The 23,723-nt window shown below is 40.7% G+C and overlaps 1 protein-coding gene across 1 annotated transcript in view; it reads left to right on the top strand.

Annotated features, from left to right (window-relative positions):
* Positions 1-22,070, top strand: part of LOC122645919 (protein decapping 5) — a 49,231-nt gene extending 27,161 nt beyond the window's left edge. The window contains exons 5-7 of the mRNA XM_043839326.1: positions 21,160-21,357; positions 21,461-21,571; positions 21,666-22,070. Coding sequence (XP_043695261.1) covers positions 21,160-21,357; positions 21,461-21,571; positions 21,666-21,809 — 453 coding nt within the window. The 3' untranslated portion in view covers positions 21,810-22,070. The remainder of the gene's footprint in view (positions 1-21,159; positions 21,358-21,460; positions 21,572-21,665) is intronic.
* The last annotated feature ends 1,653 nt before the right edge of the window (positions 22,071-23,723 follow it).

Here is a 23,723-nt window from a genome sequence, read left to right as displayed (position 1 = left end):
CCCACCAATCTCCTATATCTCTCAGGGTCATCGAGAGCATCTCCTTCAGCAACAAGTTTCACATTCTGATCCATTGGTGAGTCAACGGGCTTAGAACCGAGCATTCCTGTCTTAGTGAGTAGGTCCAAAACACTTCCTTCTGAGACTAAGCCACTTCAATTCCCAAAAAATATTTCAACTTCCCCAAGTCTTTAGTCTGAAACTTCTGTTGAAGATATGACTTTAACTCAGCTATACCAACAGAATCATCATCCGTGATGATAATATCATCAACATACACAATCAGAAAAATCCTCCCTGCACCTGACTGTCTATGAAAGTCAAGTAGTCACTTCTACACCTTGACAGGCCAAAAGCAAGAACTTCAGTAAATCTGCCAAACCACGCACCCGGGGGGGGGGGGCGCTGTTTTAGTCCATACAAGGACTTTTTTAGTCTACACACCAGTCCAGACTCCCCCTGAGCAACAAACCTTGGTGGTTGCTCCATATAGACCACCTCCTATAGAGTACAATGTAAAAATGCATTCTTAACATCAAGCTGAAATAAAGGCTAGGGAAATGTTGCTGCAAGAGAGATCAGAATTCGAATAGAGGTAAGCTTGGCAACAGGTGAGAAGGTATCTAAATAATCTACACCATACACTTGTGCATAGCCTTTAGCAACAAGTCTTGCCTTCAAACGGGTAAGAGAACCATCTGGATTTATTTTCACTGCATACACCCATCGACAACCAATTGCAGTTTTCCCTTGGGGCAGCGGTACCATATCCCAAGTATCATTCACCTTTAACGCCTTCAATTCTTCTTCCATAGCTGTCCTCCAGCTAGGACTAGACAATGCCTCTATCACAGACTTGGGAAATGGATGGTCTCAACAGCAGATAGAAAAGAACGAAATGAAGAAGACAAAGCCAAATAAGAAACAAAGTTAGAAATAGAATGCTGACTACAACTACAGATACCTTTCCGTTTAGCAATAGGGATGTCAAGATCAGAAGTAATTGGCTCAATTGGAGGCCTATCGATAGTAGGATCTACAGCAGAGGAAGACGTGGTCGAGTCAGTGAGAACTGGAGGTGCAGTAGCTACTTTGTGGTGGCAGATATACACTTGGAGTGGCGGTAATTCCTATGCAGGGGCTGGTGGCGGTGGATCAGGGGACGAAACAATATACACAGGGAAGCCATCGTCCAACTCAGAAGCATTTACTGGATCAACATGATATGGCGTAGATTCAAAGAAGGATACATCTGCAGTAATAAAGTATTTGCACAAAGATGGTGAATAACAACGGTACCCCTTTTGGGTATGAGAATATCCAAGAAACATACATTTAATAGCTTTTGGATCTAACGTAGACAATCCAAGCTTATGGTTATGAATAAAAACAAACAACCAAAGATACGAACGGGCAAAGCAAACAAAGGCTCAGTTGGAAACAATAAAGAATGAGGACGGTTGCCCTACAAAAGGGATGAAGGCATGCGATTAATAAGATAGCATGCAGTAAGTACAACATCAGCCCTGAAGGTTTTGGGAACCTTCATCTCAAATAACATGGAACGAGTAACCTCCATAAGATGACGATTTTTCCTTTCTGCCACACCATATTGTTGTGGTGTGTCAGAACAGGAAGATTGATGAACCATACCATGTTGGACCATAATAGCAGAAAAAGGAGCCGAAAAATACTCTTTGGCATTATCACTACGAAGAATTTTCACATTCACACCAAACTGAGTTTGAATTTCAGAAACAAAGGCACAAAATATTGAAAATAATTTAGACCGATTTTTCATTAAATATAATCATATCAGCAACAGAAGTGACAAAATACTCAAAACCCGAATTTGATTCAACAGGACACAGACCCCAAACATCAAAATGGACCAAAGAGAAAGGAGATATAGATCTCTTATTGACTCTAGGGGGATAACTCACATGGTGAAGTTTCCCAAACTGACAAGACTCATACTAAAGACTAGAAAGAGAATGAAAACTAGAATCTAATTTCTTAAGACTTTCCAAAGAAGGGTGACCAAGCCGACAATGGATCTGATGGTGAGAAGCAACACTGGAGAAAGCAACAAACTGATAGCCTTCAAGTAAATACAACTCCCCTGACTCACGTTCTCTACCAATCGTCTTCTTCGTAGCAAGATCCTGAAAAATTCATGAATCAGGGTAGAATGTCACTGAACAATTAAAGGTACTGGTTGATTTACTTACGGACATGAGATTAAATGGAAAATTCAGAAGATAGAGAACTGAGGACAGGGACAATGAAGAATTAGGATGTACAGTACCAGTGCCCTTAACCTTTACTAAAGACCCATCAGCTAAGGTAACACTGGATGATGACGGAGACAAAGAAGAAAAAATACTTGACATTCCTGACATGTGATCTGATGCCCCTGAATCAATGATCCAGGGACGAGAAGCAACAGAAAGGCATGCAGTGGCATTACCTGTCTTAACCAAAGTAGCAGTGGAAGTAGGCTGTGAAATCTGAAATTGGTTGTACCGGGCATACTCTTCGTCTGACATAACGATCTCCTTACCCTCAGAAGGTTGAGACTGAGGGACTGAATCACTGCTAGCAACGGAGTTTGCAAATTGTTGTTGTCCAAGCTTCCCATGAAGCTTCCAACAAAATCTCTGAATGTGGTTAGGCTGACCACAATGATGACAAATCCGGACAGCACCCGAACCATCAGAAGGGGCATTAGAATGCCCATAACCATGGCTGTTACTTGGCTGATTTGGACCTCGTCCTGTACCACGACCACCTCCACGACCAGTCCCACATCCATGACTTCCCCCACGGTAACCACCATCTCCACGGTTACCACCACCAGCCCCAGTTTGTGAAACTAGGGCAGAACTATCAGCTGCTGGTGTGGAGTCACGAGAACTCTAACGAGATACGCCAAGAACACAAGCAAATGTATATGTGAGAGAGGCAATATTCTCACTATCCAAAATTTGTGATAAAAAATCCTATAACCGCCAATTGTTCTCTTTGAACTTGCATCTACTTCACATTTGACGAAATGGGGAGAAGGGCATTCAATTCTTCATACATTCGCTTAAAGTCAGCAAAGTAGTGAGTGATAGAGCGACCCTTTCTTTCGGTTCTATAGAACTCCTGTGATAATTCATAGATTCTGGACAAATTATTTTGACTAGAATAAAGTACCCACAAATAATCCCATAAATCCTTCACAGTGTTGATGTGAGTAACCAAATCCGCAACATGATTCTCCATCGAGTTCAACATCTGCCCAAGAATTCTGGCATCAATAGTAGGGGTGTCAATGGGTTGGGTTGGGCCGGGCCTGCCCTAAACCCTGACCCGACCTTGTCAGGGTCAGGAAACTCTCAACCCTGACCCGACCCTGCCAGGGTCGGGTTGGTCCTGATTTATGGCACTGTCCACGTGTCTCATTAGACCATGTTTTTGTAACATAGGATCTCAACCTATGGGACAGCTAATAAATATGTTGAAAAAAACGGCGTGTGTATAGACTCTCTCTCTACAATTGTAACGGTGTCCCCTCAATAGGCCTGAAAGCTTATAGGGGCTACAACTAAATAACAATCATGTCAGTGACTCTTTTTTTGGCCCTGATCAAAATAGTAGATGATCTACTCTTTTTATGGGTTCCCACTTCATGATGATGACAAAGCTAGTAGTTATCTCTCTACAATTCTCTTCTGTTTTTTTTTTGTTAAGAAAATACTTATATTAAGTATATAATATATATATATATATATATGTAATATTATATACTTATAATTAATATAGGGTTGGGTCGGGCCGGGCCGGGCTAGGCCCAGGATCTAAACCCTGACCCGACCCGACCCTGCCAGGGTCAGACTATAACTAAACCCAAACCTGCCCTCAGGGTTGAAAAATCAGGGTCGGGCCCGGGCCGGGCTCAGGGCGGGTTCGGGCCAGCTGGGCTTTATTGACACCCCTAATCAACAGTGTCCCACATTGCATCATCTGGTGGTGTAGGTCCTGTCAAGTGTAGTTGCTGATTTCGACCTGTTAGAACCAGCTTCATAATTTTCCGCCATTGCTGTTTATTGGTAATACCATCAAGTTTCTTCTCCGAGATTCGATTAGAAAAGGAGAACACTACTTCAGTAACCATCGCACTGCTCTTATCTTCGTAACCCATGCTGTCTCTTTGAAGAAGGACCCAAATCTTCCACAAACACCAATATAAAGGGAAAGCACTTCACCCAAAACCTTCCACAAACACCAAAACACCTGCTGCCACCAATCGAATCACACCAATATAGCTGCTGCTGGTAATCAAATCATCAAATACCAATCACAACTGCAGGAAAATACGATGGGATTGCTGCCCCCATGAATTGAATCTTCATCAAACATCAAATAAGCACTTGTGGCAATCGATTGCCAATCACACCACCATAAGCATCACCACGAACAACTCACAAATCTGCTTTGAGTTGAAGAATAGCAGATTTACATTATATGCACTCTATCCGCAATCAAACCACACCAACAATTACAGGGGTGAAAAATCACCCCCTTCCTTAAGTCAAAGTTATTAAGGCGGGAAAGCGACCATGGTGTTTTAGAGGGGCAAAATTCAAGGCGACACCACCATGGTGGCAAGGCGCCCACCATGGAGCCCAAGGCGTCCAAGGTGACCAAGTAGCATGGACGCCATGGCGACGCCTTGATAACTATGCCTTAAGTTCGTGAACCTCTAGTTGAGGTAACCAGAAATCGCAGAAGATGAAGGAACAGAAAAAGTAAGAAGAAAAGAGAAGACCGACTTGCTCAGATTTGTACCAGGCCTAGGAAGTCAGCTCTGATACCATGTTACAGTACCTGCGAAAATCAGAGAAGGGGAAGTAGAGAAGAAGAAGAAGAAGGAAGAAAAGAGTTGCAGCTACAAAAGAATCTATCTTATTCAATCAAAGAGAAGAGAGAAAAGGGATACAGCATATAGGGATTAGGGAAAGGGTAAAAAGACAAAAAAGTCCCCAATAGAAGAGCCTAAAGGGAGTCTCGGGATCATGGTTCGACTCGGCGAGATCTCGGTTTTTTTGAGAAACCGAGTCGAATTCCAATACGGAATTAAAAAGTACACTATCTTGGCGAGATCTCGGATCTCGGGTAGACCCAAAACTCGACCCATCTACCTCTTGTTTTACTTACCTAACTTGACAGAACTCGACATATCTTGGTCGAGTTCTGTCCAAAGCTCCTAACACTACTCTCTTCTTCCCCATTTGAAGCTCCTTCTTCATTTTACTTGTGGATTTCAAGACTTCACCTTCGGGAGAGGTGATTCAGCTACACATTTGAAGGATTCAACTACACATCTTCAAGATTCACCACAAATTTGAAGGATTTTTCAAAGGTAAACTATTTTTCCCCAAATCTATTTTTTTCAACACATGAGTTTGACAATCAAAGCACTGTGTCTGGTTTTGGGCCCATATTCCCAGTCCCAAACCAGAGCCATACATGCCTCAATATGACAGTAGCAGTGGATCTCACGCCTCATGGCAACCGCCTCTTCCATACCCTAGGATAGGGGACTTGGCATATACTGATGACAATAGTTATATGAGTGTTGTGGCAAACTCTGTGCAAAACTACAACAACATTATGACATGGGAATTCTTTGTGGATCGTGTTGGGACTGAATACATTAAAATATCACATTTTATGTAACATTTGTTTAAAGATTGATGTATTGTACACTTTAAGTCTTTAACATTTCTAATGCTTATTTAAGTTGTTTTACATTAATTGAATGTTTTGATTGCTTTCTATTACTACATTATATGTAGAGTAGGGTATTTTAGTACGTCGTCGCCTACCAACCTATGGTCCGAAGTGAAACTCATATTTGGACTTTGTTTTTGCCAAATCTGATAGTGCCATTGTGTTTAAATGGCCTAAAATAGGTTGAAGACCAAGTTTTAGACCCAAACTAGGTCTAAACCCCACCGAGTTGAGGCTTTGAGTCGAAAAATATAATTGCACCAACTCGGCGAGATCTCGACTTGACTCGGTTTTTCCAAGGGTCGAGTTGGTACCGAGTTTCGAGTTTTAGTACCTTGTTCGGGGTTAGGCTCTGACGCTAATGCCAAGACCCTATTATGGCCCACGATTTACATTCTAACAGGCCCAAAACTGTAAGAAAACCTAATTAAGCATTTCTAATCTCACTCGAAATGGTAGTTTGATTTTGTAACCTAGGTTGGTAGTGTATGCAAGGTTTTAAGTATCCTCTTCCGTATCTGCTGATACTAACCGATACGTATCGTTTCTTATACCGACTACCGATATGATACCTAAAAAAAATTGGGTATTAGTACATATATGAAACCTTATCCTTTATATATAATCAATTGAATGCACCTTGTCTCGTTGTACGCTGTTCTCTTTTTCATAGATGATATATTTTACATATTACTTATTTATAGTGTCTTATGCTTCAAAATTGTATTTTGCGTATATCCTAATCATTTCCATATGTTTCTTGACCATTTTCATGCATATCTTTAGCGTATCTTGCGTCTCTCCGATATGATACGTCTCTTAAAATCTCCCTTTTCAATATGATACCCGATACCGATACTTTAAACCTTCAGTGTATGCGGTACCCTGCTGTACACTTTCTCAAATATAGCTTATTCTACACATAATTTAGTATTAGAACACTCAAAATTCAATGGAAACAGCTAAAATGTGCATTAGGAATGAAGAAAAACCATTTAATATTACACAAAGTGTACAACCAAGGTTAAAACACCCATTCGAAATTGTTCCTTCAACTCTAAGTTAATCCCACAGAGTTCTGGGAAGGCTCGAAATCTTTGGGGACAAAAGGTATACCTAACTGTGAATCTTCCACAAATCTTGGTTAAATGCGGAAAATGGTCACTGTAGATGCATTGTAGTAGTCCCCAACACTTTGTTCCACTAAGAAATGTAGGTGATTCGGCCAAAAGTACCAAATTTGGGATTTTGTTTTTTTTACTTTTCCTCTAACAGGCGAAACCACTCGAAACCGAGTCGAAACTGAAATTTCGGCCAAAGCCCTACATTCTTACTTAGTCGCACCCAGTTTCGTTTCGACCTTTGTTGAAACCGAAATATTTCACGAAATCTCAGTTGAAACCACCGAGATTTCTATGTTCTTATTCCTATATTCTTTTTTTCGTTTCGACCTTTGTTGAAACCGAAATATTTCACGAAATCTCGGTTGAAACCACCGAGATTTCTATGTTCTTATTCCTATATTCTTTTTTTTGTTGTTATTCTTCTTGTTGTTGCTGCTCTACTATGCTTAATGATGGGGACATTGAAATTTGCACTCTTTTTTGGATGAATAAATAATTTAATTCATTACCAAGGAAAAGAAGGGGGGGGGGGGGAGAGAGAGCGTACAAGGGCACAAAGCCACAAAGCCACAAACAAATTACAATGCCTACCTTAGAGGAGGCTAGGCCTGTAAAAATCAAAAGCCCACATGGGCATAAAGACAGAGAAGGAAGCCCAAGAAATACAAAAGCCCACAAGAGCAAAGAAGCCCATAAGAAGGAGAAGGGCAGCCTAGTCAATTCCAGGTAGGGAACCAGAAATCCTAAACCAACTGTCTCAGCACAATTTCGACCAGCCGCCAAGACGAGAAACGGAGCGTCACCGACAAACAAGCAGCCGCTGCAGAGGGGCGCTGGCCTAGCGGAGGACCACGGCCAAGTGGGAAGCAGGACATATGATGATGTTTCAAATATTGCTACACTCTTTTTCGGAAGTATTATGACTTCATGGCTTACCAGAGTTTGTTGTTTCTGATCATGACATTAAGTTAACGAATTATTTTTAGAATACCTAGGTGGATGAGGACCAATACAAAATTGTAATTTTCTACAGTCTTTCATTCTCAGGCTGATGGACAAACCAAGGTGGTTAACCGGAGCTTGGGTAATTTGTTATGGTGCCTTGTTTGTGATTATGAAAAGAAGTGGCCATTGATACTTGATGTGGCCGAATTTTCCCGCAACAGCTTTGTCAATAGGACGACGGGTTGTATTCTTGATGCAGAAGCCAAGTTGTTTGGCAAGAAATACTTTAAGAAGACTCAAGGAAAAAGGGCTGGTTCACTTCACCAACTGGTGGACCAACCCACTGGGCCATAGGGCCAACCAACTTTAAGTTGGGCTAGCCCAACTAGGCTGGGAGTTGCTGGGTCTCTCAAACCCAGAATCGTTGGGGGAGGGGGTTATGTCATTTTTTTATGACAAGATTTTGTAAACAAGTGAGGGCCGATTGTCACTATAGTGGTCCCCACTTGTGTAGTTAAGTTAGTAACTTATTTTCCTAAGTTAGTCATTGAGTTATTAAGGCAGTTTCTAATTCTTATGATTGAGTCAATAAGTTAGTTTCTATTTCTGTCTTTTCTTGGGAAGCAAGTATTGCTTCTATTTATTTGTAAGGTTGTTACAGCCATCCCCACGATTTTACTAAGTTGAATGAAAGTTATTTTGCTTTCAGCAAAACATGATTTCTTCTCAAGTTATGCGTGGAACTTGAAGGGCTGCAGGAGCCTTGCTGGGAGAGCTAAATCATCCTATCTTTTACTTTCTATTTTCTTATCCCTCTCTTCCAACTGTCTCCTACATCCAATCAAGCCTACTGCTGTTGTGTTCTGTGTTTTCTATTGTGAACAAACAAGTGCTTCTGAAGATCAGAAGTGTTCGACCATTCAACCACTTGACTGCTGCTGCTGATCACCACCAGAAGAAGAATCGAGGCTCACCTCTGCAGATCCCTTTCTGCTCCTGTGATCCAGTCTGGCTGCTGCAACTTGTGGAGGCCATAACTCAGAGATCTCTGATCAGATTGAGCTGAGTTTTGGAGGGCTGACTCCTGTCAAGGAGAACTACACTCGATCCCAACCTGGGACCCTGCTGTTGGCTGGTTTGGCCTGTAGGCCTTAACCTTCAATTTTGGTGCAGCCTTTAGATCTCTCAATCCCACCATCAAAATTGAGTGAAGTTTTCTGCAGAGCTTCTCCCCTATGCAAACTCCACTCGACCTGAGTTTGATCCTATTCTGTTGGTTGATTTGGGTTCTACAGCTAAGTTCTCTTACCTTCTAATTTTGTGAATTTTCTGTTTGGCTGTTTCTGGTCATCCAAACTGACCCAAACTTTGGGAGTATTTCGTACTGGTTCCTACTTGAACTCGACCTTGATATTGGTCCATTCTATTGGCTGAAACGTTCGTTCCAGCACCATCCTATATTGCTGAACCTGTTTTGGTTAACATCCTATACCTGAGACTGCTTATTGGTTATTGTGGGTTTATTTTGGGACTAAATCTGACCTAGGTTTAGTCTTAAAACAATTCCATTTGAAATTGTGCTTGGAGTTCAGCCCAAATGACCAATCGACTTTATTCCACTACCATCTGAGGCACGAGTTAGTATTGAAACTGATGAGTTCTTGTGCCATATTACAGAAGTCCAAGCAGATGTTTGTAGACGATTTGCCCTCAATAATGAAGTCTATAAGGCGGCTGCTGATTGTCATGGATGACATGTCGAGCTTCAGCCGGGAGACATGGTGTTGGTTTGTATTGCTTAGAAAAGATTTGCTCCAAATGTCAACACATAATTGCACCCTTGGAGGATGAGCTCCTACAAAGTGTTGGAGAAAGTTGGCCCCAATGCTTATGTACTTGATCTTCCACCAGATTTGGCCATTAGCAAAGTCTTCAATGTGGCCAACCTTACTCTCTATTTGGGCCATCATTTTGAATTTCCGATGACCGAGATACCAAACAAGTTTCTACGATCCCACAACTTCCTACTGCCGTTAATGACGAGATTGAAGATGTAGTAGATGATACGTATAGCATGACACGGAGAGGGATTGCAATCACTCTTTCCTTGTCAAGTGGAAGGGGTTGATGATGCAGATTTATCACCAAACTGGGCTTCTTTGCTTAGGAATAAGTCTAGGGTTGGGTTATATATATGTTGGGTAATGTACTTCTAGATTGGTAGAGGACCAACTAGGAGCCAATCAACCAGGATCTGTTATGAACAGGTGAATCGGCTAGGTCAAAATAGGGTTTTTGGTGAAATTAGGGTTAGGGTTTGATGTATGGGTTATGTGAAGTCAAGGTAGGGGAGTCTAACAGTGAAGGTCCTGAGATGTTTTAATGGAGAGAAGTATGCTGTTTTGAATTAACTGCAATTTAGGGTTAGGGTTTCGGGTTTTTGAAAAGTGGAAAAAATGGATTTCTAGGGTTTGGCTGGACAAAAGTTAACCAAACTTGAATGGTTTTCTTAGGAGGGTATGAGGGATAATTGGTCAGATATGTAGATTGTTCTGACGGTTGGTTTGGGCTGGGCAAGATTAGGGTTTTGGGTTTTGATTTGAGATGGAGGGGATGTTAGGGTTTGGTGGTTTAGAGGATTAGAAGAAGAAAGATTATTGATGGGATGGATCAAACTTATTGTCGTTGTAGAGAAGTCTTGGCAGCAACTTGTTTGGTTGATGTTCTTGAATAAAGATTGAATCTTGATCTTGAACTTGAAGGAGATCTTCAAAGAATTTGCAGGAGAGCTTCAAAAGAACCACCTGGGCTTCACACCGCAAGGAGTTGATTGGATCAAACATCAATCCACCAACGAATAACCCGGGCTTCCCACTGCAAGGTGTTAATCAGATCAAACACCGATCCCACTAGCCTTGATCATACAAGACAAAAATCTTCAATGGTGAAGAAGAGCAGCAAAAAGCTTTTCATTAATGTCAAAATTCGTGTTCAATACTTGCCCCCCCTTACAACCTTATATAAAAGACTCAAAAATAGACTCCTATGCCAAAAAGGAATGGCCTAACCCAATCCTTAACCTATTAGGTTACCTAAACTGACTAGGAAAGTGAAATAACAAAGGAAATAGACTCAAAACATGGCTCGACCTATAGAGTCCTAATCCAGCCCAACTTAAATGACAATTAAATAGTCACATGATCACTTAAGTTGTCACATGACCACTTAACCAAGTCACATGATCACTAATTACATAAAAATAAAACTAAGGAATTCAGACAGCTAATCCCGTATGCAACCTAATTACCCATATTTTAGGCCCATAAAAGTGGCCTACTACATAGAAAATCCATGGGATCAAAGGCCCAACATGTATATAACCCAACCCTAGATTTATTCCTGAACAAACAAGTCCTATTTGGTGATGAATTTGCATCATTGGGCCTTTGATCCCATGGGTTTCCAATGTAATAGGTCACTTTTATGGACCTAAAGTATGTGTAATAGAGTTGCATACGGGATTTAGTTGAAAAGGCCAAATGGATCCACCTAGGTTTGTGAGGAATCTACCTAAACAAGCTACATGAGGCCACACAGCTTTGGAGAACAGAGCTTTATTGCGTAAATTTGTGGTCTCAATTAAGAGCTTTTACATGTATATAGCCCAAGGCAGTCCCTCTACTTAGTACTTACTAATTTATTTTCTAATAGGAAAAGAAACGACAGAAATTAAAAATCCTAGTTGTATTAGGAATTTTAATCAGGAACAGAGACTATAAGCTATGTAATCCTAGTTACAGAAGGACTATAAAATAGAAACTAGAAAAGAAGATGATGCGACTCGGGGTTCAAAACCCTGATTATAGGTCGCTATGGGCCCACCCAAATGCTGAACAACTAAAAATTAAAGGTAATGGCACTTCTGTAATTTTGTAGACAAGTTAGGCCCTTAAGAGTATGGTAACAGAATAAGGGACAAATTAGGAATTAATTCTAAAGGGAAGAGCAAGTATGGAAATTGAAATAGGACTGGGAATAAACCAAATCATGTTTTAAAAGGTAAGGGTTATTCTGTAAAATCAGGGAGACAAGTCCGTATCTTTAATTAAGGAGACTTATTGTCTTCATCCTCTTGTCGTACACAGCCATTGGTAACTCTGTTTGCTTCAGCTGAGAGCTCTTTCATATGAAGTCTGATTTGTATGAATATTCTGGTGCAAGTTAAAAGTTCAAAGACCTATTAATTCCAACTGATAACCACCCCAAATAATTAGCAAATAATTAGTTTTTTTATGACTGAAACTAGGGTTTGAATCTCCCTAGGGTAAGGTAGTAATTCCCAAAAGCGGAGAGGGAAAGGGAAAGGTTTAAGGAGTTTGACGCAACCACGTAGGTGGCTGCTGATACCACTGAACAGTTACTGTATGTAGAGTTCCAGAATTTCAACAGAAAGTAGAAAAAAAAAAAAAAAAAAACTGGAGGGGAATATAAGAACGAGAAGAATAAATGGAAGAATAAGCTAAGGAGAAATCACCTGAGAAAGAGGACTGAATCGATGGGCAGCCAAATCTTGGCTACAACAAGTTCTGGTAGCTCAATTCCGACTAAATTTTCTTCATTCCATCTCTAATCCATCTCAGCTGATGTTTTATAAATATAAAATCTTAAAACTGACGTGGACTCAAACAAGGAAACTAAACAACTCAATTCAATCTCTTATGTGTATCTAACTCTATAATAAAATAAAATAAAAATCCCTACCAGCCCTTAATAGACTAAAGGCTTGGTTGGGTTCTGGTTTGGGTTTCCAGATTGGGTCATGCGGTCCAGCCACAATAATGCTACTGCATCAGAAAAGATAAGAGCTTTTAGAAAAGCCTATGACTAGGTTAAAAAAGGCGTCTGAAAACCCCCATGGCTAGAGATTTCCTGACTTTGCCCTTGGCTGCTGCATCACTTTGATAACCTCGTATTTGGATTTACGCGAAAAATCCAGTGGGGAGCTTCCTGTTTCCAAATTCTTCAGTTTCAGCCCACTTTTATTTCATCACTAGTGATAATCTGTAAAACGGCAACGAGAGGATTATATCCTAATATTAAAGTTTTATTTGGATATAAAGTACATGGTCTATCCACAATATGGAAATGATGAGCTACTAGAGCCTGTCTATTGACTGCATGTTGTATAGGTCGGGAAATAGTAACTTAAGAGGGGTATCTGAACACCACGGATTCTCCTATAAAAGTACTTATTGTCCCCTATACACCTGAATCCTTTTTTGCCTCTTGATTCACTCCTTGAGATTCATGATCCCCTTCCGCAGGATATCTGAAGTTGTTCTTGAGCTGGTTTCTTTCCCATTAATCGAGGACCATTTTTGCCGCTATAACAGAACTCTTTGAGCTTTCTTTTTCCATCCAGAACCTCTATAGGCACTTCTTCTCTTATAAGGGCTTGTTTCGCTTGGCCGTGATTTCTTATTTCTTTGATCCACTGATGCAAATCTGATAGATAGATCTGCTGGTGGTGGGTTTCAGATCACTGGAAGAGAAGAACTCGATGTGCTAGGGAAGAAGAGGAGATAAGGGACTGTTCTGGGACTGTAAACAGCATCCATGAATAGTGACCTGTGGAAAGAGAAAGAAAGAGAGGAGATCATCACAATCTCACTTTCAAAAAACAAATTCTGTTCCACAATCACATCGTGGCGGCTGTTAGTGTTAGCAGAACAGATTCTGATGTTGTAATGCTTGAGTGATCAATAAGATCAGCCCAAGAGCTCAATTTATAATAAAATTCAAGAGAAAAAATTACATACCTGCCTCTTCACTAACCAACTCTTACTAGTTAGAGTCAGGTGAAGGGGTAAAGACCCAAATGTGCCCCCCACGGCTTATTACATACAATTTAACACTTCCCCTTAAGTTGGAGCATAGATATTAGACATGCTTAACTTGGACAAAAAAGGATGAAAATTTTTTCCTCCTAATTCCTTAGTGAACACATCAGCCAGTTGCTCACTAGACCTCACAAAGGGTACACAAACCAATCCACTTTCAAGCTTTTCTTTGATGAAGTGTCGGTCATTCTCCATGTGTTTATTACATACAATTTAACACTCCCCCTCAAGTTGGAGTATGGATATCAGACATGCCAACTTGGACAAAAAAGGATGAAATTTTTTTCCTCCTAATCCCTTAGTAACACATCAGCCAGTTGATCACTAGAGTTCACAAAGGGTACACAAACCAATCCACTTTCAAGCTTTTCTTTGATCAACTGTCGGTCAATCTCCACGTGCTTGGTGAGATCATGCTGCATTGGGTTATGAGCAATGCTGATTGCAGCTTTATTGTCACAATATAACATCACTGAAAGAGGAGTAGGAACACCAAGGTCTTGGGGTAAACTTCGAAGCCATAACAGCTCACAAATTCCTTGGGCCATTGCAAAAAATTCTGCCTCAGCACTCGATCTAGCCACAACATTTTGCTTCTTGCTGGCATGTGACTAGATTTCTACCAACGAATGTGCAATACCCAGTAATAGACTTCCGGTCCGGGGAACCAGCCCAATCAGCATCGGTGAAGGCTTCAACCCGAAATTTATCATGAGATAAAAGTATTCCCTTTCCTGGTGTTGACTTCAAGTAGTGGAGGATCCGAAGGACAACATCCATATGAGTGGAATAAGGATCATGCATAAACTGGCTTACCAAGCTCACTGCAAAGGCAATTTTAGGTCGTGTTTGAGAGAGATAAATCAGCTTTCCTACTAACCGTTGATAACGGCCCTTGTCAATTGCTCCGGAGGTGTGTCACTAGGATGACAACCCAATAATCCTGTTTCTGATAGGAGATCTAGGATGTATTTTCTTTGGGAAAGAAAGATGCCTTTGGATGATTGAGCAACCTCAATCCCAAGAAAATACCTTAGCTTTCCTAAATCTTTTATTTCAAACTCTCGTCCCAAAAAATCCTTGAGACGAATAATCTCACCATTGTCATTCCCAGTAACCACAATGTCGTCAACATATACAATGAGAATAGTAACCTTGTCACTAGTCCTCTTGATGAACAAGGTGTGATCAACATTGCTCTGTTTGAAACCAACAGAGGTCATGACTTTGTGAAATCTGCCAAACCAGGTCCGAGGGGACTGTTTCAGTCCATATAACGCCTGCTTCAGCTTGCAAACTTTGCTACTGGTTGTATCAGTTGAGAAACCAGCAGGAACATCCATGTACACCTCCTCATCAAGCTCTCCATGGAGGAAAGCATTCTTCACGTCAAGTTGCTGAAGATCCCATCCCAGATTTACGGCACATGACAACAAGACCCTCACAGTATTAAGCTTTGCCATTGGAGCAAAAGTCTCCTGGTAGTCGATTCCATATGTTTGTGTGAACTCTTTAGCAACCAGCCTTGCCTTGTACCTGTCCACATTACCATCAACCTTCTGCTTGACCATAAAGACCCGCTTACAACCAACCGGTTTCTTCCTTCGAGGAAGAAACACAAGCTCCCATATATTATTTTTCTTTAAGGCCTTCATTTCTTCTACCATAGTTGCTTTCCACTTTGTATCTGCAATAGCTTCCTGCTAATTTTGTGGAATGCAAATAGAAGAAAGAGAGGAAACAAAGGTATGATAGGAAGGAGATAATGAATCATAAGAAACAACATAAGAGATAGGATGCTGGGTGCAAGCCCTGGTACCTTTACGAAGAGCATTTGGTAACTCAGGAGAAGAAATATTACCAGGAGAAATCGGATCTGGTTCAAGATACTACAATTGGATAGGTATAGGTGCTGGAGTGGTGGTTGTCTCAACTTGCTTGTTTCTGGTGCGACTCCTCTGATAAGTTTGAAGATTTGGATCATCAATTTTCTTCTGAACACGTGGAGTACGCTTCCCCTGAATTGAAACTGCAATATCTGCACCACTCTCCCTTTGAGAAACATGGTTATTAGGAATAGGGACAGGAACAACAACACTATCAAGAGATGGAACAGAGTCTTCAAGAACCAACACATCTTCACTACTACTCTCCCCCTGAAGAGGTGAAGGTGAAGAGGATACAACCTCATGAAATACAACATCCATACTCACTATAGTATAGCGAGTAAGAGGATAATAGCATTTGTATCCTTTCTGGGTAGGAGAATAGCCCAAGAAAATGCAGCGCAAACAACGAGTTCCAATTTTCTAGGAGAATGGGTGTCCCGAACATAGCAAACACAACCAAAATTTTTTGGAGGAACAAAGAAAGATGAGGACCCCTGCAAGACTTCAATAGGAGAACAGGCATCCAAAATGCGAGTGGGCATACGATTTATGAGATACGCAGCAGTAAGGACAACATCGCTCCAATACTATGAAGGAACATGACGGGCAAACATGAGCGCACGATCGACTTCCAACAAATGACGGTTCTTCTGTTCAGCCACTCCATTTTGAGCAGGGGTATTGACACAACTTGTTTGGTGAATTATCCCATGATCAACAAGATACATCTGGAACTGACCATCAGTGTATTGCTTGCCGTGATCACTCCGAAAAATTTTAATGGTAGCTTGATACTGGGTTTGAACCATCTTATGGAATAGCTGAAAGCACTGGAATACTTCACTATTATGCTGCATCATGTAGACCCATGTTGTACGAGAGTGACAGTCTATAAAGGTTACAAACCATCGATGACCAAAAATGGATGCTCGGCGAGAAGGACTCCATACATCAGTATGCACCAAATGAAAAACAAAAGGACTTTTATTAACTGGTAAATAAGTAGACCGAGTTTGTTTGGCCAAAACACATGCCTCATAGAAAAACTCGTCTTTATTACAATGTTGAACTAACTTAGAAAAAATATGAGACAAGGTTCCCAAAGGTGGATGACCAAGGCTGCAATGCCAGTGATGGAGATCAGAAGTAGCTAAAGGGAGCTGATGTAATGGAGAGGGTAATGCTGCTTGTGGAGTAGGACAACCATCTTCGAGCAAATAGAAACCACCATGCACCTTACCACATCCAATCGTCTTCCCTGTCACTAGATCCTGAAAAATACAATGGGACGGAAATAAGGTTACTTTGCAATTTAAATCTCTAGTTAAGCTATTAATTGAGAGAAGATTAGTAGTAAAATTAGGAATGTGTAAAACAGAGGATAGGGTAAGGGATGGAGAGTAGCATATGGAACCCTTTCTAGATATGGAAGAAAGAGAACCATCTGCTACTCGAACTTTGTCCTTGCCTGAAGAAGGAGAATATTTATGAAAAAGACTAGATGATCCTGTTATATGATCAGTGGCACTGGAGTCGATAATCCAAGGGCTGGATACAACCGATGCATAATGACCACCGAAAGGAATACCTGAATGAGCAAAATGGGAACCTGATGTAGGAGCTGTTACAGCAGGAGTGGAAGAAGCAGTGGCAGCAGATGAACCCTTCAACATTCGACGAAAGGCTTGAAGTTCTTCCTGGGAGAGACTAGTTTTGGTAATGGGTGCGGTGGTGACTGTCTCAGTGTGATTGGCCTTTGTCTTGGACTTACCACGGGCAGCATGTTTGGCCTCAAAATCTGCAAGTTTCCCATGGAGTTTCCAGTATGTAGCCTTGGTATGATAAGGTTTGTTGCAATGCTCACACTTAACTATCTCCTTAGAGGAGGTATTAGTGCGAGATGATCCATCAGTAACAGGAGTAGGGCTGGAAGCAGTCTATAATGCAGATTGATCAGTAGTGGGTACTTGCAGCATGGCAGCCCGACGAGTCTCTTCAGTATGTACCAAGGCATAGGCCTGCTCCAGGGTGGGAAAATGTATTCTACTAAGAACTTGAACACGAATCTGATGGTATTCAACATTCAGCCCAGCCAGGAAATCATACACTCTAATTTTATCTACATGCTTACGATAAGTGGCAATATCATGTGCATTAGTAGGCTGGTAATCACTGTAATGATCCAACTGTTGCCACAGACTACGAAAAACAGCATAATATTGAGAGGTGGACAGTTCTTTCTGGATGGTGTCATGAATCTTTTTCCAGAGTCCATACAATTGAGCATCATTTCCCACATGTCCATAGGTCTCTTTTGCAACTGTCTAGATTTGAGTGGCAATATCCAATAGCAAGTATCCACTAGCAAGATCAGATTGCATAGAATTCAAAAGAAAGGAAATTACTAGGGAATCATTGGAGATCCATCGATCAAGGGCAGCCCCTTCTTCAGATGGCTTCAAAGTAGTCCCAGTAATGCGTCCTGTAAGGCCGCGACCAGCAATAGTCAAGTATGTAGACCTAGACCACATTAGGTTGGTACCATCAAGCTTTATTGCGGCAGCATAGGGAAGGTACTCATTACGAGTCTGTCCTTCCATTCCTGATGTGGCTGTACTGATGTCTGAATTAGTGCCCATCAATCAACAACCAGCAACAAGTAAGATGTGCAAATCGATGAGCCAAATTACCCCTAGAACTCAGATCGATTTGTGGAAAAATAAATCAATTCTGAAGATGGATGTGATAGATGCTGTCCAGAATGGTAGATGTGGATCTCCAATAGAGGAATACTCGATCTCTAGTGCTGAGAAGACTTGATCTCCAAAAAAAGGTGAAGACTCCAAATCGCAGGAAAGAGGGCAGCAGCTATCGATCCAGATTTTGTTTCTAAATCATTGATTGATTGATTGAGGTGAAGAGGAGGGCAGCAACTAGATCAATTGATCACCTCATTGGTGCTGCCCTTTAAGAATGATTAGAACCAAGAAGAAGAAAAGGGAAGAAGATCGAGAAAAGAAGAGAAGAAGAGAAGAAAGAGAAACGATGGGGGGAGCTGTTCTGTAACCTAGATCAGATTTATGGCTCTGATACCATGTTAGCAGAACAGATTCTGATGTCGTAATGCTTGAGTGATCAATAAGATCAGCCCAAGAGCTCAATTTATTATAAAATTCAAGAGGAAAAACATGTCTGCCTCTTCACTAACCGACTCTACTAGTTTGAGTCGGTGAAGGGGTAAAACCCAAATATACCCCCCACGGCTTATTACATACAATTTAACAGTTAGCCTTTACAATCATTTCATAATGCTTAAAATAGAAGAAAGCAGATATAAAACTGGACTTTAAACTACCAATTGATGGGCTGAGTTGGCAGTCCTTTATTAACTAAAACTTATCCTTAATTCCTTCCCATCGACCAACTGCTTTGGGAGGAGTTCTATCTTCACTCAACCACCTAACAACAACTTAATCAGATAAGGTAACCTCATCTCTGCCGCAGACTGAAAAAAGGAGAATTCTTGATTGTCTCAAAATACTAAGGCTATGTTTGGTTGCAAGGGGAATTAAAGGGAAGGGAAGGGAAAATTTTCAAACCTTAAAATGAAACTTTTGTAATAATTACCCCATGTGATTGTATAAAGTACTTAAATATCGTACCATATTTAGTAATGATACATTTTACATGTAATTTTTATTTTATTTTTTAAACCAAAGGGAATTGGATGCAAAGTAATGTGAAATTTAATAACCAAATATGGAATGATTTGGAGCAAGTGATATAGTCACATGGGGTAATGATTACAAAAGTTTCCTATTTAAGTTTAAAAATTTCACTTCCCTTCCCTTTAATTCCCCTTGCAACCAAACGGAGCCTAAAGGAATAAAAATCGTGAACTGAAAGGAAACTATATCCAAGCAACCTGCCTATGTGGGTGTCCTAATCTGACCAACCTAAAATATAGCTGGATTTATAAAGTCCCTAATCCAGCCAACTACTTACAATAAAAGTATAATAAAATAAGATGAAAATAAACTGCCCTAGTACTACTCCACGACCTGAATTACTGACTGGACAGATCAGATAAGATTTCAGGTTGAACCTAGACAATTAAATCAGGTTGAACCAAAAAACTTGTTCACAGCTGAATCGAACCAACCAACCCAATTCGGCATTACCCACCTCCCTGTTCTTCAGATTGCAAAGAGATGGGAAAATGTTCTTTGTCTGTGTGTGTGTGTGGGAGAGGGGGGGGGGGGCATGCCCAGACAGTGGAGGGCGAAACGACTGTGATGCAGGTGCACTGCCTTGGACCGCCCCAAACCATTTGGGTATCCATGCGAAGATGAACTGGGTCCAATTGGGTCGTTAGGTTCAATAGGGTATTTAATTAATTAATTTATTAGGGTTTTTATTAGTTGGGATTTTATCTGGTAATCTTTAATCTTAAATGGGCTACTTAGTGTTGGAGTCCTTTCCATACTTAAGTTTTAATAGGCTAATTAATAGTAGAGTTGATTTAGGAATTTAATTTACAGTTAAGATTACTATTAGGAGTCTTTTTTTTCTCTTTAAATGCAAGAATGTAACCTATGTAAGAGTTGGACTGAATTGAATTTAAAAGATGGTTTTACCTGCGGGTTACCAACTGTGAGTGTGTGCTCTCGTCTTCTCCGTCTCTTCTTCAATTCTTCTTCTCTCTAAACCCCTCTCATCTCTCTCTTTATTTCTCCTTCATTATTGCCCTTCCTCCCCTTTACACATTCTGGTTTGTTACAAAATTGCCATTCCCTTCTAGTGTTTGAGCTATTGGTTAATTGGGTGGGTTCACAAGCGATCTGAATATGGTTTTGGGACCCCAAATCTGCATTAGACCGCTCCACCCCCCATGAAAGGCGGCACCCCCAAGATGTCAGCGTGCGCTCTCTCATTGGCTGCTGCGCACGTGTGGCCCCTGCACTCCACCTATATTTATATTGGGGGTGGGGGGTGGGGGGTTGGGAATAATTACAACACTGAGGAGGTTGTTACTCTCTTTGTTTGTTGTGGATGATGCCAATTGGAGGGTATTAACCTGCTGCTCTGTAGACTGTCGTAGAATTCCAACATTGTAATTTTTTACTCAGAAGATATTATTTGAGTGATCCATTGTAAACTTTGCTGATGATTCTCACAGATCTGAGATGACTAATGCTCTATAGTTAGTAACACTCGTATGGAAACAAATACTTTAGTTTGTTGGCTTCAAATGTATCTTATTTATTTTGGTTTGGTTTGGTTTGACCGTGCTTTCATGATCATTTTGTAGTTTTCTTGTTCTTGGTTGAACAATGCTATCAATAAGAAAAAAATGCGGCAAACCGTTTATTAAACGTGTTTCAAACCTTAGTAACAGCTAACTTCGATAGAACAGGGAGAAATATGGTTTATGGTGGTTGCAGTATCAAGTACCAACACCATAAAGGTTCATGTTTCGTGTTCTGATTATGTCCACTGCTTTCTGTAATATTTGTGCAGTCTCATCAGTCTCTGACAGATTTCGGTGAAGAATTTGACTTTATAGCAATGAATGAGAAGTTTAGGAAGGATGAAGTGTGGGGCTACCTTGGAAAGGCAAAAGAAAGGCATGAAGAAGAAGGAACAGAGGACAGTCCTTCTAATCAATATGCAGAAGATGGGCACGGTGACAACGAGGTTTCAAAGTCAACTGTTAAAGTAGGTCATAAGAATCTGTTCAAAATACGACTAAGTTTTCTCTCCATTTTTTGCTTGCTGGAACAGATTGACAACAATTGTTCTGGGATCTTTTCCTGTGCAGCCTGTATATAACAAGGATGACTTCTTCGACACACTTTCTTGTAATTCACTAACCCGTGCAGCAAGGAATGGACGGACCAAGTTCTCTGAGCGAATGAAGCTTGATACCGAGGTTAGCTGATCCAGTTTTATTTGTTCCACCTAGAAATGGAAGGGTAATTGGGGAAAATCACTGATTGTGATCTCATCCATTATTTGGCTTGCAGACTTTTGGCGATTTCCAGCAGAGGCCTTATTTGGGTCGTGGTGGCCGTGGAATTGGACGTGCTGGGAATTACAGGGGCTCTTACTATAACTGGGGAAGGGGATATGGATATGGTCCTAGGGGGCGCGGTCATTTGCCCATTTAGCACAATTTGAATTTCCATTTGTTCCAGAGGTGCACACAAGCCACACCTGTCTTTGTTTAAAATTCCTCGGGTGTTTGGAGCTTCTATCAAGTTGAAACTTTAGCTATTTTGAGTTACAGGTAAGGGAAGGCCCATCATTTTTTTGGTTATGGGCTGGTCATTTCCATGTGCTGATGGGCAGTTCAGATCACAGTATGCTTAATGCTTATGGAAATCATCTTCAGGGAGTGACATGTTTTGTCTGCCTTTTATTTTTGTCTTTTTTCCCCGATACATTAATTCATACAATTTTCATCCCGACTTTGTTTGAATTAAGGAGTGAAGCTACAGTTCTTTGGCTATTTATTTTACCCCTTTTTTTTTTTGGGGGGGGGGGGGGTTGGGATTGTTTGTGTTTAGAGAGTGATGGTAACCATGTCAACTGGGGCTCTGCAGCCAAAAATAACCCAACAGAAGATGTTGGCTCCTTAATCTGGTTAACTCACATTTTTGGGTGAGTTCGGGACATGTATTAGATAATGTTGAGAGGGGGATATGGGGTACTTTAAGATCAGTCACTTTCGGTGATTGTAGGGCCACCATCTCAAATTTGGTATTCTAACCTTTACCCGGTAACTGCTGCACTTTTTTTTTTTTTTTTTTTGTTTGGCTAGGAAACTGCTATTCTTCTACCATTTCATGGTTGTGTATTTTTTCTGGGGTTTTATATGATGAGCTCGGTCTGGGCTGAAGGTTTATCAGGTGACTAAAGGCCAAACGCTGATTACCTTTTTATTTTTTTGGTAGCTGTTACTGCTGATTACATGCACGCAAAGTTTCAAGAGAATTAAGTTGCTGTGGCAGGAAATTATTGCACAGGATTGGTTCGGATTGATACCGTATTGGACAATTTTAACTCTCAAGATACTTGTATGATTTTCGGGAAAGAGAATGCTAACCAGTGCGGTGCGCTGCCCCTGTGCCAAGACAAAGGGTTGTGTGAAATGACAGCTGCACCCCCATGGAAAAGTAAAAAATCGTGGGTGTTGGCGATCATTTTGTGCATCTGTGTCTGGGCGTAGGGTCAGCGCAACGCACAAGTCCAGATGGCGTTCTTTCTTTGAGGCTAGGGTATTTTTTTGGGTGTTAAGAAAACTTCCCTAAGATTAGTAATTACATTGAGGAATGCTCTCTAAATTACAGAATGAGGGCATAGAAATCCTACCTGTAGTGGCATAGTTTTGAGTTTTGAGTCTTTATATTTTGATGAAAAGAGAAGATTATATAACCTAAACAAGAGAGTACGGTGGGGATACGCAAGTTCTAGTCTTAGCTTTACAGTAATGGAAAGTAATATTATCAAAGTTGTCAGTTTTTTTCGGCCAAGTCAAAAAAGAGATGTATGAGGTTCCACAGTATGGGATGTTTGATAGGAGAAATAAAAAGATGAAAGAGTTCTTTGTTGCATAGCCGATATGTTGAATTGATAATTTTTCCTATTTTTGGCATAGTTTTGAGTTATAGCCACTTGATGCCTATCTACTTTAGTTATTACAAAAGATTTAAAAGAAGTTAGCATGATTTTGAGGTCTGAAATCAAAACAAAAAAGCTGCCATGGCCATTTTGAAGACATTCGAAGGATAGCCATTCTGCTAATTCATATTAACTAGATGGCAAATTATTATGTGGTTCATACACAAGGATTTTTTAAGTTACAAGCTTGGTGGGCCCACAAGATGATTGTAGTTAGCAAAAAGTCATTTTGAATAGGTCGAAATACCACGCCCTTAGAGTTTTCAAAGATCTGTAAAAAATAGGTTAGGACTTCCAGCGGCCAAGGAGAATGGGATGCAGTTGGAAGAAGTCTAGGCAGTAGTTTATTTGAGCACCAAACTTCTTTAAGCTTCAACCAACTCTTCTTTGTAAAATTTAAA

This window comes from Telopea speciosissima, chromosome 11, assembly GCF_018873765.1.
Source record: "Telopea speciosissima isolate NSW1024214 ecotype Mountain lineage chromosome 11, Tspe_v1, whole genome shotgun sequence".
Classification (NCBI taxonomy): Eukaryota; Viridiplantae; Streptophyta; class Magnoliopsida; order Proteales; family Proteaceae; genus Telopea; species Telopea speciosissima.
This window is presented reverse-complemented; position numbering and strand designations above follow the sequence as displayed.